The 15,301-nt window shown below is 47.6% G+C and overlaps 6 protein-coding genes across 6 annotated transcripts; 5 read left to right on the forward strand and 1 right to left on the reverse strand.

The window, feature by feature from the left end:
* Nucleotides 1-2,494: 2,494 nt before the first annotated feature.
* On the forward strand, nt 2,495-4,018 carry BC939DRAFT_448466 (xylose reductase). Its single transcript, XM_051555230.1, has 5 exons — nt 2,495-2,698; nt 2,798-2,817; nt 2,923-3,034; nt 3,150-3,505; nt 3,607-4,018. Exons 1-5 carry the CDS (start codon nt 2,591-2,593, stop codon nt 3,959-3,961), a joined length of 951 nt encoding a protein of 316 aa, XP_051413226.1. The 5' UTR covers nt 2,495-2,590; the 3' UTR covers nt 3,962-4,018.
* An 86-nt stretch (nt 4,019-4,104) lies between these two features.
* Nucleotides 4,105-5,840, reverse strand: BC939DRAFT_396108 (tryptophan synthase beta subunit-like PLP-dependent enzyme; the record flags this gene model as incomplete). Its single annotated transcript, XM_051552268.1, has 5 exons — nt 4,105-4,276; nt 4,368-4,848; nt 4,948-5,245; nt 5,330-5,392; nt 5,478-5,840. Coding segments are annotated over 5 exons (1,377 nt in total), but the record flags the coding sequence as incomplete, so codon positions are not given.
* A 369-nt stretch (nt 5,841-6,209) lies between these two features.
* BC939DRAFT_448469 (DNA excision repair protein ckn1) lies at nt 6,210-8,508 on the forward strand. The gene is made up of 7 exons (XM_051555231.1): nt 6,210-6,651; nt 6,748-6,849; nt 6,931-7,051; nt 7,142-7,220; nt 7,325-7,460; nt 7,547-7,979; nt 8,089-8,508. The coding sequence occupies exons 1-7, from the start codon at nt 6,437-6,439 to the stop codon at nt 8,203-8,205; spliced, it is 1,203 nt and encodes a 400-aa protein (XP_051413228.1). The 5' UTR covers nt 6,210-6,436; the 3' UTR covers nt 8,206-8,508.
* Nucleotides 8,509-10,449: 1,941 nt separating this feature from the next.
* Nucleotides 10,450-11,649, forward strand: BC939DRAFT_448472 (uncharacterized protein). Its single transcript, XM_051555232.1, has 4 exons — nt 10,450-10,681; nt 10,780-10,901; nt 11,001-11,043; nt 11,142-11,649. The coding sequence occupies exons 1-4, from the start codon at nt 10,502-10,504 to the stop codon at nt 11,505-11,507; spliced, it is 711 nt and encodes a 236-aa protein (XP_051413229.1). The 5' UTR covers nt 10,450-10,501; the 3' UTR covers nt 11,508-11,649.
* A 957-nt stretch (nt 11,650-12,606) lies between these two features.
* Nucleotides 12,607-14,919, forward strand: BC939DRAFT_127218 (uncharacterized protein). The gene is made up of 7 exons (XM_051550039.1): nt 12,607-13,001; nt 13,105-13,495; nt 13,630-13,972; nt 14,089-14,099; nt 14,215-14,231; nt 14,344-14,621; nt 14,734-14,919. The coding sequence occupies exons 1-6, from the start codon at nt 12,706-12,708 to the stop codon at nt 14,417-14,419; spliced, it is 1,134 nt and encodes a 377-aa protein (XP_051413230.1). The 5' UTR covers nt 12,607-12,705; the 3' UTR covers nt 14,420-14,621; nt 14,734-14,919.
* On the forward strand, nt 14,364-15,211 carry BC939DRAFT_127293 (uncharacterized protein). Its single transcript, XM_051550040.1, has 2 exons — nt 14,364-14,621; nt 14,734-15,211. Exons 1-2 carry the CDS (start codon nt 14,514-14,516, stop codon nt 15,112-15,114), a joined length of 489 nt encoding a protein of 162 aa, XP_051413231.1. The 5' UTR covers nt 14,364-14,513; the 3' UTR covers nt 15,115-15,211.
* Nucleotides 15,212-15,301: the final 90 nt, after the last annotated feature.

Here is a 15,301-nt window from a genome sequence, read left to right on the forward strand (position 1 = left end):
AGTGGCAGAGATCATTGATGCTACGAATACGGAGCGCATCTCCAAGGTGATGTTGGAGTCCAAGTTATTCAAGGTATGGCACCACGAGCGGACGGTCCTTTTGGGCGACTCGTGCCACAAATTGCTGCCCTTTGCAGGACAGGGTGCCACCCAAGCCATCCTGGACGGCATTTCGCTAGCGAATGCTTTGTACGACATGAATTCTACCTCGATCGAGGACATTACCAAGGCTTTCAAAAGATACTCTAGTGAGCGGATGCCCATCGCGCGCAATGCTGTCGCCGGGTCACGTTCCTTTAGCAAGCTACTTAATATTCAGGGACGATTGTCGGAGTTTATTTGTAGGATCTCATTCAATCATGTCCCACACTGGATTTTGAGATTTGCCACGGACAAGCTACATCTCCATCGTCCACAGCTAAGCTACCTCCCCATGGTCCCTGATCGTGGTACCGCCAAGGCTTACAAGCAAGAGTACTCGCCAAGGTATTTGGCGCAGTTGGACGAGGAACGACAGGCGCAGTTGGAGCAAAAATACAACGCTACACATACGAATACTCTCATCGAGGCTATGACTGCTCCTAGCGAGTCTCGACACGAAGATCAAGATGACCTGGATTACAAATTCAAGCATCACTTCGAGCCCCAGTCTCAAAGTCGTCGTTCTTCGGTTTCGCGTGAGTCCGAGTCTGGCAAGAAAATGTCCTCGAGGTCCTTGATCCCACCACCTTTACCCTTGCAAGCACCACCTCGCCATCACCCCACGGTCTATCTTCCGCACCGCTCAGAAGATACGATCGGAGCCATCACATCATCGCGATCGTCTTCGGCGTACTCGTCTCCTTCTTCCTCCACCTATTCACTGTCGTCTGCCGCATACCCCGACGAACTGGGCCCTCAGTCAAGAGCCAGACGCCACACCGTGACCCAGAATGGTCGCCCTCAGTCCACGTCTCCCCGTGTCATCTCCCGCAAGGCCTCGTTTCCACAGCCCCTGACAATGCCTCTTCCGTACGAGACCCACAACCATTCTCCATTGAGATCGCCTGATGCAGCCGGCGTTAGCAGCCAAAACAGGTTCTACGAAAAGACGCCCTCAACACCTCCTCTGTCGCCTCGTTTTCACACTGTCCCGATCATGACTCCGCACAGCCGCACCAAGAGTTTGCAGCGGGACGATTCTCTGGTGGAGGAGATCCGTGCGCTGGAGAGGACTACAGCCATGATGAAGGAGCGCGCAGCACTGCGCGAACAGCGGTCATGGGATCAGATCAAACATGCGACGCGTAAGTAATAGCACCATCATCATCAGCATCGGCACCAACATCAACGCGGTCATGGCCACCAACCAAGGGACGCGTACGAATACCTGTAATATGCACATTTCACAAACCTACATCACGTTCCATTCTTGCGTATATACTACGTCTTTCATGTACACATCATATAACTTACAGCATAATCGCTCCTCTGTCAAAGAAAGGAGTAGCTAGCATAGCATTCTTGTATATCTCTTTCATCGCTATAATTAAAATAATCGTGGCAATTATATTAAGACCATCTCGGTTTGTGAGAAAGCAGACGCCTTACCATTGGCTGGTGTGTCTTGTAGAGCGGTGTGAATATTGTTGTTGTGGCCACCGTGCTCTTGATGGCCAATGAACTTATGGTTCTAGTGCTTTAATGGTAGGCAGTGAAAGCATTCGAGTGGAAGTCTGGCTGCTACTGCATCTCTTGACTATGCTCATGCTATATATCTATTTCGAGCTCGTTCATCATGTTGAGTTAGGCCCATTTTTCGACGGGGCCGATAAACATAAATCCAAATCATCGTTCAGGTTATATGATATGCGACCCTCTAACAAGAAAAAGCAAAAAATATGAATTAGCAGCTATTTCAACACAATTAGTGTCATCCATAGGTACCAGGCATCCTCCTCGACTCTCTTCAGGGTTTCTCGACTGTACACTACTCGACGTCATTACTTAATGCGATGTCAACGCGCCAAAGAGATAGCAATAAGGTTATGGGAGGCATACGGAAGAAGATTAGATTGCTTCTTGGCCATGAGCCAGCAGCGATCAATACCCACGCAAAGCTTGTTGTATTCAATGGGTCTTATGGGACAACGCGTTGGCGAAGGGTGTGAACATTGGGTGGTGAATCGATTGCGCTCTGGAACGTGCGTGCTTGAAGACTAGGACGCGTCTGATTCGATTTCAAAGTAGTGTGCCGATCTATTCGTTCGTTCAGAACGTCTCGGTCCAGTTTTCCGCAAGCAGAGCCGCATCTGCATTGGAGTTGAATACGTTCATTCGAGTACATGGACACAGGCTTTGATAAACCCCGCCGATCTAGGTGACTAGCCCATTGACTTTTGAGCTGGGAAACCGCTGCGCACTTGCACCGGCCCGGTTACTTCTAGGGTAGATGGCAACGTCCTTTTTTTTCTTTTTTCTTTTTTTTTGAATGAACGTAGAAACCTTAAAATTCCGGCGAGTGTATAAAACTGTCTCATTTCTTCCCCATCTTTTTCTTCATTCATCTCTTTCATCCCTCCCGCAATCTCTTTTTCTTGAAAAAAAAAAAATGGCTACTGAATCCCTTACCCTTCACCCAAGCGGCAGCAAAATGCCATTGCTCGGGTTTGGCACCTGGAAGATCCCAAAGGACTCGGCCGCTGATGTTGTCTACAAGGTATCCCCTTGTGGACCGAGGTTACCTACGCGTTATTGTCATCTCCAATGGTCATATTGACATTTTTGTTCTTTCTCGATGACACTCTATGTCGAATAGGCAATCGAGGCTGGATACAGGTATTGATATTCATCGATCGTAATGGCGGCAATAAACCATATCTATGGACTCGGCAACAGATCTGACTAACTAGTTGAAATCGTAATCAATTTGCGTGTTGGTAGACTGTTTGATTGCGCCTGCGACTACGGCAATGAGATCCAAGTTGGACAGGGAATCAAGAAGGCCATTGCTGACGGTCTTGTTACTCGCGAAGAACTCTTCATCACCTCCAAGGTAAGAGCGACGTATGATGCTGTGCTGCGTCAATATTTATATTTTTTTATAATTTACCCAGTTTTAAATGGTCCATCGAATCTCATTCCGCGCTGTTGTCCGTTTGTCCAAATAGCTGTGGAACACCTACCATCACAAGGAGCATGTCCCTCTCGCGTTCAACCGCACCCTCACAGATCTGGGACTCGACTACATCGATCTCTACTTGATCCATTTCCCCATCTCGCTCAAGTTCGTCCCCTTCGAGGAGCGCTACCCTCCTGAGTGGGGTAACATGGAGCAGGACCCCGTCCCCATTCACGAGACCTGGGCCGCCATGGAGAGCCTCGTTCACTCGGGCAAGGTTAAGAACATTGGCGTCTCCAATTTTACTGCCGTTCTCTTGATGGATCTGCTGTCTTATGCCAAGGTCAAGCCTGCGGTCCTTCACATTGAGGTCCACCCTTACCTTAACAACGCCGATCTCATCAAGTATGAAGTGCTGGTCATTTTGCTGTAATTACTTTGAGTCTCGGATGTACGTTTCCACAGAATACTAATTCACTGGTTTCAAAAACTTGTGTCATTTGCAGGTTCGCTCAGAGCCAGGGTCTCCAGATCACGGGCTACTCCAACTTTGGACCTACGTCCTATGTCGAGCTTGGATCGCCCGCTGCTAAGAATGCGGTCCCTCTATTCAAGGAGGAGAATCTTTCCAAGATCGCTGCTCACCACAACAAGACCGTTGCTCAGGTTATTCTGCGCTGGCTGGTCCAGGACAAGATCGCGGTCATCCCTAAGTCTGTGAATCCTGTCCGTCTGGCCCAAAACGCGGATATCTTTAACTTTAAGCTGTCGACCGAGGAGATGGACACCATCAACGGCATGAGCATCCCCTTGAGATTGAACGACCCTGGCGTCTATGCCAACATCCCTATCTATGCTTAATGGAGCGAAACCCTCCTATTGTAATTAGCCACCAACTTTCTCTTCAGTAAATTCTGGTGATATTCTCTTACTGAAATGGATGATGGTTTTATTTGACAGAGATGCGTTTATAGACAGAGAATACCAAGAGGAGTCTGTCTCATCTAAAAGGCCCTTCCACTGCTCTGGCGACGGTTCAAAAAGGTCATCAGATCGTATTTAGTTGCAACGCCCAAGCACCAGCGACGGTCGTCATCCGTGACCACAGCAAACGAATGCTTCTCAAAGAACTTGGATAAATCTGCCAATGGGGTATTGGGCGTAATAGTCTCGTACCTACGTGCGTTTTGAAAACGGCAGAGGACACGATCAGTAAATTGCGCTCAAAAACAATCGTTTAGCCAAGGCAAAGTGCATAAGGACTTACGTCGAGGGAGCACCGCCCTTCTTGCCCTTCTTCAGGAACGAGTACATCCACTTGGAGACTAAATCCGACTCTTGTGCCCGACCATCCTCCATGAGAGTCGTCAGGGACGTCAAAGAGATGTATCCCATCAACTTGCGGTTTGTGGGATTAATGACAGGCAACTGCGAAAACTCTCTGGTCAGCATCAGATCCAGTGCATATCCCACAGTCGCTGTTGGAGGGATAGTGACAGCAGCGGGTAGCTGAAGATCCTCCACACTGGCAGCGCGGTATTTCTCATGACGGTGGTATGCGGCAGATTTAGCCATAGTCTCGTCCATCAAGTCGTGCTCCAACAGCCAGTCATCCGAGAGCAATGTTGACGAGTAGTTGCGCGCAGTGTCGTTCAGGATAGTCAATACCCGGGGTTTTTGAGCGCCCTCTTTGGAAAGCGATCTAGAATAGCGCAATGCAGCAGCGACAACGGTTCCAGAAGAAGGACCTGCGAATACAAAAGAAGACGAGCACAAATGCGATCAATACAAATAGCATATTTGAGGGATGGAAGATGCAGTCATGCATCCAATTCCGAATATCTCACCACAAAACACGCCTTCCTCGCGAATGAGTTGCCGTGCAGTGGAATAAGAATCCTGATCAGAGACCTGAATCCATTCGTCCACAAGACCCTTATCCAGGATCGAGGGCGTGAAGTTGCCTCCGATATCTTCGACCTTCCAAGCGCCCGTTCTGATGACGCCATCATGCACAGAAGAGTGCTCTGGTTCCACTCCGACGACCTTCAGTCCAGGAATCTTAGCCTTCAGGGTCCTTGCAAGACCAGTGATCGTTCCTCCGGTTTCCACGCCCACGACTAGAACATCCAGGCGCCCTTCGCACTACAGATGGATTCAAAGCAAGAAATGAGTATCCGGATAAAGCGTTGTGTCAAAGCTGCTAGGTTCTGGATCGACTCAGCATACCTGAATAAGAATCTCATCTGCGGTCTCTTGGCTGTGGACCTGTACGTTGGCACCGTCCGCGAACTGAAGATAAATGAATCGATTTGAATCACTGCCATTGTCTTCCCGTTCGAGACATCCTCACTTTAAGCATGCTTCTTTCTCTCACCTCATCAACCAGAATGGCATTGGGCAGATCCGTAGCAATCTTCTTGGCGATCGAGAATTGGGACTCTGCAGACTCTGCATGGGCTTCAATTGGAGTGCGCACGATCTCCACGCTCAGCGACTTAAGCAACTGGATCCTATCCAGGCTAGTTCTCTCGGGGACGAGGCCAATGACCTTATAATGACCATTCTGAGGAGACAAGAGTGCGAGACTGATGACCAAGTTGCCGCTGCTGGGGACAACTAGAGTGGTCGACTCACCCTTGATCTTGTTAGCAACCTGCAAATTGGCGAGGATCCGCTGAGCGACTCGGTCCTTGATCGATCCGCTGAGGTTGCTGAATTCGGTTTTGGCGAGAAGCTCGACTACAAAGGGACAAAGGGTGAGAGCGTAGCGTTGAAAACAAATCCAACAAAATGTCAATTGATGATGATCTAGGACTCGAATTAATACGAGCGAGCAATATGCGCAGCATCTTCAGCCTTTACTTTGAGCTCTGTTGCCGGTGGCGTTGAGTCGGACAATGGGCGTATTGCCAATAGTGCCTATCAAGAAAGGTTTGCAAAACCCGCGGCCGCCTATTAGCTGTGCTGGTCAAGTCTTTGAGACATCTGTAAAGTTCAATTCGCTGGATTCTGAGACGTGCCTGCAACGGCGTCGCTGATAGCTGGGGGTGCGATTCTGTTGGATGCCATGCCGATGGAGTGGTGGGAGAGAGAGATGTTTCCCAGGGACCTGATTCCAACCGTCAGTAAAAAAATGTCGTGCTTGGGACGGCCCCTCTTCACCCCGCACTCCTTTCCTGAGCGTTTGCCACCAAAATTCTTCCATGTCTCATTTTGGACGTTATTTGACACTGTTCTCACACCTCTTAATCCAATGCATCACCTCCAACTCGAATCACCAAGTTGACATTCACATCCCTTGGCGCGACCGCAGGAATTTTCTTTATTGCTAGTATGAGCCTTATACCCCGTCGCACCCGTGGCAATATCACTCGTTGCAAGAATGCGTTTCTCCAGCTCGAATTGGGGCTCGTTCGACCTACAGTGTTCCAAAAAAGATTGCTTGCAAAGCGGATCATCGATATCGAACTCGACCCTTCCACCTCAATAGAACGGGAGCATGCTGGAGCAGTCAACACTATCGACATCGAGGAAGCTGAGGGTAGATAGTAAGACGGTCCACCCATGAAACTTGACATGATCTGCTACGATAATGGGTCTGCGCTGTAATATACTGACAAACGTTCTTGGTTCAATTGTCTTAGTTTGGTCTCTGGAGGAGGAGATGGCAATGTTCATGTCTATGATCTGGACGAATCTGAACGCGAAGAACGCCGGATTATCAAGAGCATGGCTTCCGCGCATGGGTAAATACTTGTTACAAAGAAGGTGTGAAAGTAGTAAATGAGAGTTTACCATTTAACGCCATCAATTTTATATTGTTTTAGAAGTTCAGATGGGCACAAAGGAGGCGTGTCGCGCGTGCGCTGGTATCCGTTCGACAACGGTCTGTTCACGACCTCTTCGTTCGACAGCACTATCAAAGCATGGGACACCAATACTATGGAGGTAAGCCCTCACTGCACGCTCTACGTCATTATAATTTACTCCGCAAAATACTGGATCCCTGCTCTGACAGTCCGTTGCCCATACGCGTAGGTCGCATGCACGTTTGATTTGGAGAACAAGGTCTACAGTCATGCTGTTTCGTCTAAAGCGACCCATGGACTCATTGCAAGTGCGTGATATATTCCGTGGTTAATCGAAAATAATTTGGCAAATCGGCCTAACGTAGTGTATCCTTCAGTGGTACTAATATCTAATGTACAATGCTTTTTGTAGCTGCGTCGGCTGACCCAAGAATACGACTTTGCGACTTGAAGAGTGGTGCATTCACACATTCACTTCCAGGACATCAAGGGACGGTTCTGAGCGTCGAGTGGTCGCCTCGTCATGAATATCTGTTGGCTTCTGGAAGGTACATACACGAATTTATATGTGAATACCTCATTTCCTTGATAGTAAGCTAGTTCATTAATACTATCTAACTCTAATGGCATGTAGCACGGACACGACTGTGCGGCTATGGGACATCCGAAAGTCCAGCTCCTGTTTATGCTCACTTGATCTACATAACTCAAACTCACCACCATTAGCAGAGACCAACTCTGCACATACAAGAACAGTCAATGGACTCAATTTCACTCCTGATGGCCTCTATCTTCTAACGACTGGTCATGACGACAAAATGCGGCTTTGGAATTTATACACCGGTCAAAATACCCTCACAAACTATGGCACGATGATTCGAAACCAGTTTGTGCATAATCTTTCGCCCCTGATATCGCCTATTTCAGCGGGATCGTCCACGTATGTTTTTCACCCATCGGACGATCGGTCGATTTACATGTTTGATCTGATGGACGGCGCACTTGTGAAGCGATTGACAGGATCCTATGGTCGGGTTACTGCCCTTGCATGGCGACCAAGAACACAGGTATGCTAGGCTCGGCCTTTTTTTCTTTCTTCTTTTTTCTTTGGTTGACCAAAGAAAAACACAAAAGATAGCGGGTTTACTGACACTAGCACTTTGCACAATAATCTAGGAGATATACAGTGCAGGAAATGATCATGATATTTTGGCATGGTGTCCAAAGAGCATTGACCGCGATGATACCCTGCGGGCCATTGCTGACCAAGATACGTGGTCAGACAGTGACTGAGCGCAATGTTTGTTTTTCAAGAAAACTCCCCCGAATAAAGCTCGTTCTAGAACACTTGTCAAATGGGATGTCTCATGCCGAAACGAATCTCTTAAACCCCGTAGTCTGTCAAGAATACACACGATCCGTCGTGGATAGCGCGTATTATTTGGATGATAGTATGTCATGCATCGACTCCTCAAGGCAAGGCAACGTGCTGCATCTCTTCATTAGGACGGAAAACTCTTTCAACCACATTAATCTTCAATGGCGGACGAAAATATAGCCGCTGTAGGCAAAGTCCTGAAAGGACTGAGAGTAGTGATGATTCGTCCGATATCGGATAAATGTTTGGTAGTCGCACATAACTTCTGTCCACGGATCTTTTCATTTGATAAACATGCATGAATGAATGCCATGGAGTATTCTGGCTACCACTATATCAACTTATCTACTCGTTCCTGCATTGGGGGGGGAGGTTGTGAATGCTCGCATGACAAAGAAGGCATGCAGCCGCCTCCTGCATGCCGCATCGGATTTTCCGTGTGCCATTCCTTACAACAAAGAGTTGAGATGGATGCAGATAACACGGAAAAGTACGACCATGGGTCATGTTTGGGATCCATGACAGCGAAAAAGATAAAATGCGTGCACCTGTAAGGGTTTTATTCAAACAAGACGAGCACGCTAAATGTCGCCAGAGGCCGCTTCTTGCCCATTTTTGGGTTGCAGGCTAGAAGTAATGCCCCTATCGATCGTCCAACCCAATGCATGCGCGAAATAAAGAAAAATGCTCTGTTGAAAACTTCAGGAGCATACATGCCCTTTAGACTTGGCTGCTTTCCTCCTTAGCTCAAGCACAACATTATTCCTTTTTGCCGTCAACAAGCATTTCCGCACTTCATGTGGAATGCATCTATATGATCTTCTGTTAGCGGCCCAAGTATCTTCCCATACCCAAAACACTAATTTACTAAGCTCCATGCAATAGCAAGGATGATAAACTGTTACTGAGGATTAAATGCAGCTGGGGTTATATTTTAGCATTTCTGTTTGAGATTATGCTAGTCTATAGCCTCCTCTCTATCGATTACCAAGGAACTTTGTATTCCGTAGTTCTTACTGAGAGCCCTCCCCCTCCTCCCCGGTCATGGCGCGTGTATGACATGGGAGACTGATCGCAGTCGATTCTGATTGTAACAATCGAGCACACGATAACGATCAAACTTTTCGTTTACTTCAATGGACCTGCTTGCCTGAATGAAGCGCACTCGCAGCAGACAGGATAAACAAAACAGCAGCATGGACCCTGCCTTTGCCGTCTGTCCCTCTATTTCAGCACTTTGTGTATCCCACGGCTCAAAGAGACACAAAAGAGGAGGCGGCTTACGATCGCGATCTAATCGCGTTCGATGGATCCAATCAGAGATGAATGAACATTGAGCGGGTAGTGAAATTTGAGAAACGGCATCTGTGGAGAATAGACCAGGGGGCATGTCTGTAACACAAACATAGACAAAAAAAATTCGCAACAATCCGGTGAAAGAGCTCAACGTAATTGGCGCAGATTATTGTAATGGACTACGGACCGTAGACCGCGTTCTACTAGCGTCCCTTTTTTTGTTACACTGCATGGTGCGGCATGTACATTACATTTCCACTCTAGAAATGAGTCCGAGACTGAGAGCCATGCACACTCGCGTTATTATTCCGCAAGTGGGACTACCTTTACATGGCAGGGAAAGGTCCAGTGTGCTGATATAACGAAGATTCAGGTACGCCGAGTGGATCTTGACCAAAATGAACTGTCTTCTATTGTGTCCTTGATGGCAGACAGATAAACTATCATCAACGTTGGTCTCCTGGATGCATTATCTCGGGGCATGTTTGTTTATTTGGTCGATTTGTTTACTTTCATCTCACCATGGGATTCATGGCAGCAACGCAAACGGCCTCTGACGATATAGCTGAGAAACAAAACAATTGATTATGCACGATTGGTTTTTTATCCCTTGGACATCCACAGAGACAACAAACGGCTAGTTAATATGGCTCATCATTAGATACCATCCACTCAGCCATCTGTTGAGGTTCGTTCTTCATTTGTACAATAGATTTTCAACTTCATCTTATTACATTGCATGGTCTGAGAATGTACCTGAGCTACGGTAGTCTCGAACTGAACGAGGGATATTGGTATTTAAGATGTTTTCGCGTATAAAACGCAGAGGGTTCCACATACTTTCCGCTTCACTTAACCTCAGACACACACACTCCACTCCTACTAGTTCACCTCACTACTTCAATTATAATCATCATGAAGCTGCTCGTTTCCGCCGCCATCTTGGCCCTCTCCTCCATGGCCATGCTCTCGGATGCCCACATCTCCTTCAGATACCCATGCCCTCGTCGCGGTCCTTACTCCGAGTGCCCTCAGCCCAAGGATAACGAGTGGAACTTGGTCGACTACGATGTCCAGTCTCCTCTTGGTACCCACGTAAGTAGTGGCATCAGCACTCTCAGCTTTAAGGACTGTGATGGCAATGATAGAGGTGTTATTCATCACGCCTCGTTATTCCTTTTATGTGATTTCAGGATAGTATCAGCGACCCCATTTGCAAGCACCCCAGCTCGTTCGCTGGAGTCCGCCCCACCTTCACTGCTGGTCAGACCGTCCAGACCAAGATGGATGTTGATGTGAACCACAACGGAGGAAGGTACGGAACCTGGAAGATAGGCGCCGCAACATATAACCATTCATGATACCAGTAATCTAAATCGCTCGTCATTTAAACGCGTGCCTTGTATTACATTAGCTGCCAATGGGCCCTTTCCTACGACAACGGCTCCACCTGGGTTGTAAGTCATCAAAGCAAACTACATTTCTTAGTCATGTTTAATATATCCCCATGAGTGCTTACTCACTCTCGCTCATCTTGTTCGATATCCTCTCACAGGTCATCCAAGACCAGTTCCAGAACTGCCTTGCCAGCGCCCCCGCTAGTAGCACTTACACTGTGCCAGTGACGATCCCCGCCAACGCCCCTACGGGCAAGGCCATCCTGAACTGGATTTGGAACAACAACGAGGGCAACCGTGAATTGTACTCGAGCTGTGCTGACGTCGTCATCCAGGGCACGAACGGCGGTTCGCTCTCGGGTGTTGCTCCCCTCTTTGCCAACTATGGTCCCTCGAGCCCACTCATTCCCGAGAGGGCTGTCTCGGGTGGCGACTGGGGCAAGAAGTACTTTGATGCCAGAAAGCCCATCACCGTCACTGTCCCTGCCCAGAAGTTGAAGAGACAGGTCGTTGACATGAACTAAATAACCACAACAATAACAACAAAACGGAGCTGCTGGTCACTCTACACAAGAAATTGAAATGAAGGACAAAAAAAAGAAAAAAAAAAAAGAATGAGAGAGACGTGGTAGTTGATATGACGAGGAGAAAGACCGTGTCGGGAAGTGTTCCTGCTGGAGGTTCTTTTTTTTTTCCGAAGCCATTGGTCCTTGCTATCCATCTTTGTATATCCCGCTTGATCTGTTCATTTTCATTTTCATAATAAACAGAAAGATTCTGTAAATACCATTTGCGCACAGACATGAAGAACAATCGCGTCGATCGCTGTGGCATTTTAACGCGTCACGAAGACAGCGGCCCCCTGGTAAGGACAGCAATTGGCCGAGAGACAGTGAGATACACATGTTCGAGTACATGCGCATAAACACGGCAGAGAGGCGAAATGGTGCAGCTAGTCCTATCGGAATATAACGTGGGAGATGTTTGCTCGCAAGGAAAGGGAGTGCATGGCATACCCATTTGCAATGACAACGTAGAGGGAAAAAAAAAACAAAAAACAAAAAATGTTTCACTGAGCTTCACGCTTTACTGAGCACAAAACAAGCCAGCTTTAATTCTTTCCACGGGTATAGGGCGTGTCCGTATAGAGAAGTGGAAGTGGAAGTGGAAGAACAAAACAAACAAACAAACAGATTATGGGCGTACTTGCGTACTTGGTATGACACTGGCAGCGATGTTTATTAATCTTTTTTGGTGTTTGAGCGAGAGAGTGAAGGGTGGGAGTGAGGGTGAGCTGCTGATGCAGACTAGACTATGCGTCAATGAAGAATGCACACATGCATCTTCCTGACCTTCCCAGCCAGCAAGCCGTCCCTTTGTTCCTTAGTTCCGTAGTTCCCTTTGTCGTTCCGACCGCCCTTTGTTGTCCCTCCTTCGCCTGTACTTCCGAGCCATCTTCTTCTCTTCTTCTCTTCTCCTCTCCTTTCCTCTCTTTCTCTCTTTCTTTTACGCCACCATCCCATCCATTCGTTCCACCCCCTCTTTTTTCCTCTTCATTCGATACCCCATAAAAAGACGAGATTTATCACACGCCACCATTTCCGATTATCCCATCCTCCACAGCACCCCCTCACTTCTTCAACCGCACATTCATTTCATTTCAGAGCATACCACAGCATAGCATAGCATAGCATAGCATATCATTCATTCCATCCACATACAATGTCAAGGTTGCAGATCCTAATTGCAGGTGGCGGTCTCGGTGGCCTGGCTATGGCCGTCATGCTCGAGCGTCTGCCGGAACACAAAAAGGTCGACTACCTGATCCTCGAACGATCCACATTTTTGAATCCTATAGGCAGTGCCATCTCCCTGCATGCTTCAGTCATCCCACTTCTCAAGCAGCTCGGTATCTGGTCAGAGATCGAGAAAGCAAGCAAGCCCATGAGCCATTTCAGCATCAAGCGCGAAGATGGCTCTGATCTGGGTACAGTCGACTTTGCATACGGCCAGCTCGAGTAAGCGTCTATGTTTGAAACAGACCCTTTGATGCAAATCGATTGTCCTACCACTTGACTCCTTTCTGAACAAAACGTGGGCCTCTCAAATGAATTTTTATAGCTATTCATTTTACGGCATGGTACTAGCAAGACCCGACCTGCACGAGATCCTCTTATCTCATGTGCCACCAGAAAAGATCCTGACAGGGAAGCGCATTGTATCGACAACACAGGATGACTTCGGTGTCTCCTGTCACTGTGCAGACTCAACCATCTACCACGGCGATATCCTCATTGGAGCCGATGGGGCGTATTCGGCAGTGCGACAGTCGTTGTACAAGGACTTGAGAGCTCATGGAAATTTGCCAAGACAGGACTTCAGTCCCATTAAACTGGATCAGGTCGTAGTGGTCGGGATTACATCGCCATTGAACCCACTGGAGTATCCAATGTTGAAGGAAGATGTGTGCCAGTTCAGGATTGTCCTTGGAGGACGGGATAGGGCTTATACGGTAAGGATAGAAAATGAACGAGCTCTCTTCTGCTATTTCTGAGCTTGATCGTTTAATTGTGTACCACCCGTCAACGCTTACTGAAACCATTTGTGTCCCTTTTTTCATTTATTTTCGACCTATGCCATAACAAGATGTGGATGGTGCCGTTGACCGACAACAGGGTCGCATGGTCGATTGGTGGTCGCAGCGATGCTTTGAACGGGTCGTCATTTTGGAGTGAGAGTCAGGAGGAGGCAACCACATCGTTCGGACTCAAAGCGCACCAAAACTCGCGATTTCCTGATTGGGGAGAGGCCGAAAGCGAGTCAATCGAGGAGATTTGTGACTATATGCGGACCAAGCCCAATCCCTTTGGATATGGGACCTATGGGGATCTGATTGACAGGACACCGAAGCATTTGATCTCGAGGGTTATGTTTGAAGAGAAGGGGTTCCGGACGTGGTATGGTGGGCGCACAGTACTCATTGGTGATGGTAATGATGTTTAACGTGCGAATGGTTATCCATTGTCGTTGCAGGCAGTTCTGAACGGTCTGGTTAACTAGCCTCTCTAACTTTTTTATTATCTCCTTTTTTTCCCCTGTTACCAGCGTGCCACAAGGTAAACATTCTTCAGAGATGAGAACAAAAAGGGTTAAGAGTAACATTGAAGCCCAGATGATAACATCTCTTTATTCCCTCTCCAACTGCGCTGCTGTATTTGCGAACTTATTCAGAGCGTCCCATTTGGAGGGTAAGTTGCCACAGTTGCAGCTGCTATGTTATATTTTTATATCTGATAAGGTCGAACTTTTGTTAACCATTCTCAACTTGATCCTATTGGGCATCACATTTATGCTCTTTAGACAAGGCAAGCCTTTGAGCAGGATGGTCATATTGAACACAGCTCGTCGCAGCGGATTGGGAGAAAGGTATAACTAACAGTCTACATGCAACTGCAATAGGAGTGGTCAATGCGATCTTCGACGGCGCATGTCTCGTCAATCTGATCCATGATCTGCCCTCTTATTCATCTATGGATGACCTCGGGGAGATGTTCCAGACATACTTTGAGAAGCGATATCCGGCAGCCCGGATCGCGATCGAGGGCAGCAGCCAGTTTGCAAGGCTCTTTAATGATCAGGTAATGGTGTTTGGCATGCGTGTTGAGACAGCTTATTTGCTGTTCTTCGTTAGCTTGACAAAACTTTTCTTCGCCTTGGGCGACACTCACTTTTTTCTTTTCTTTTTTTTAGTCTCAAGTCGAGGAAGATGGTCGTGTGGTCATGTTTAACAGCGTCCCACGGTGGTTACAGCGATGGACATTAGACAGGACGAAGCGGGTCGACCCAAAGCTGGATTTCGTTCTTTCAAAAATGTCGCGATCGCCCTCGCTACATTCGTTTTCGACAGTCCTTGATGGCGTCAGTCCGTATGAGGAAGGAGATGCCGTGCTCACGAATCGATTGTCGACGCGGAGAAGGCGCACTGGTGACGTGGACGCTCTGTTCCAGTCGGACGAAGAATCATCGCAGGAAGAGTTCAAAGAAAAGGTCGATATAGATTCTGGCTTGGGCGATGAAATCTTTAGAGGAAGGACAATGGAGATCCAGCACAGCGCTACGGTTCTTGAATAGAATTATGACGCAAGGGTTGTCCTGCGCGATGTGCATGTTTATTTGCTGTTTTTAAAAACTATACGTTCTGCGACCGACGCGTTGTTACTATCGATCTACAAAAAAAGCAAGCAAAGATGCGTGTGGATGCAGGATAGCATGTTGGGATGAATACCATGTATGACCAGCGTCTGTCAAGTGACCCTTT

The sequence above is a fragment of the Gamsiella multidivaricata genome, assembly GCF_025024155.1.
Source record: "Gamsiella multidivaricata strain RSA 2152 chromosome Unknown BC939scaffold_25, whole genome shotgun sequence".
NCBI classification, from domain to species: Eukaryota; Fungi; Mortierellomycota; class Mortierellomycetes; order Mortierellales; family Mortierellaceae; genus Gamsiella; species Gamsiella multidivaricata.

Coding starts and splice junctions, on each gene's coding strand:
- BC939DRAFT_448466 (XM_051555230.1), top strand. CDS start 2,591: ATGGCTACTGAATCCCTTACCCTTCACCCAAGCGGCAGCAAAATGCCA. Junction 2,818..2,922: donor GCAATCGAGGCTGGATACAG/GTATTGATATTC, acceptor GCGTGTTGGTAG/ACTGTTTGATTGCGCCTGCG. Junction 3,506..3,606: donor AACAACGCCGATCTCATCAA/GTATGAAGTGCT, acceptor TGTCATTTGCAG/GTTCGCTCAGAGCCAGGGTC.
- BC939DRAFT_448469 (XM_051555231.1), top strand. CDS start 6,437: ATGAGCCTTATACCCCGTCGCACCCGTGGCAATATCACTCGTTGCAAG. Junction 6,652..6,747: donor GAGGAAGCTGAGGGTAGATA/GTAAGACGGTCC, acceptor CAATTGTCTTAG/TTTGGTCTCTGGAGGAGGAG. Junction 7,221..7,324: donor GACCCATGGACTCATTGCAA/GTGCGTGATATA, acceptor TGCTTTTTGTAG/CTGCGTCGGCTGACCCAAGA.
- BC939DRAFT_127218 (XM_051550039.1), top strand. CDS start 12,706: ATGTCAAGGTTGCAGATCCTAATTGCAGGTGGCGGTCTCGGTGGCCTG. Junction 13,002..13,104: donor TTTGCATACGGCCAGCTCGA/GTAAGCGTCTAT, acceptor GAATTTTTATAG/CTATTCATTTTACGGCATGG. Junction 13,496..13,629: donor GACGGGATAGGGCTTATACG/GTAAGGATAGAA, acceptor TGCCATAACAAG/ATGTGGATGGTGCCGTTGAC.
- BC939DRAFT_448472 (XM_051555232.1), top strand. CDS start 10,502: ATGAAGCTGCTCGTTTCCGCCGCCATCTTGGCCCTCTCCTCCATGGCC. Junction 10,902..11,000: donor GTGAACCACAACGGAGGAAG/GTACGGAACCTG, acceptor GTATTACATTAG/CTGCCAATGGGCCCTTTCCT. Junction 11,044..11,141: donor ACAACGGCTCCACCTGGGTT/GTAAGTCATCAA, acceptor ATCCTCTCACAG/GTCATCCAAGACCAGTTCCA.
- BC939DRAFT_127293 (XM_051550040.1), top strand. CDS start 14,514: ATGGATGACCTCGGGGAGATGTTCCAGACATACTTTGAGAAGCGATAT. Junction 14,622..14,733: donor CAAGGCTCTTTAATGATCAG/GTAATGGTGTTT, acceptor TCTTTTTTTTAG/TCTCAAGTCGAGGAAGATGG.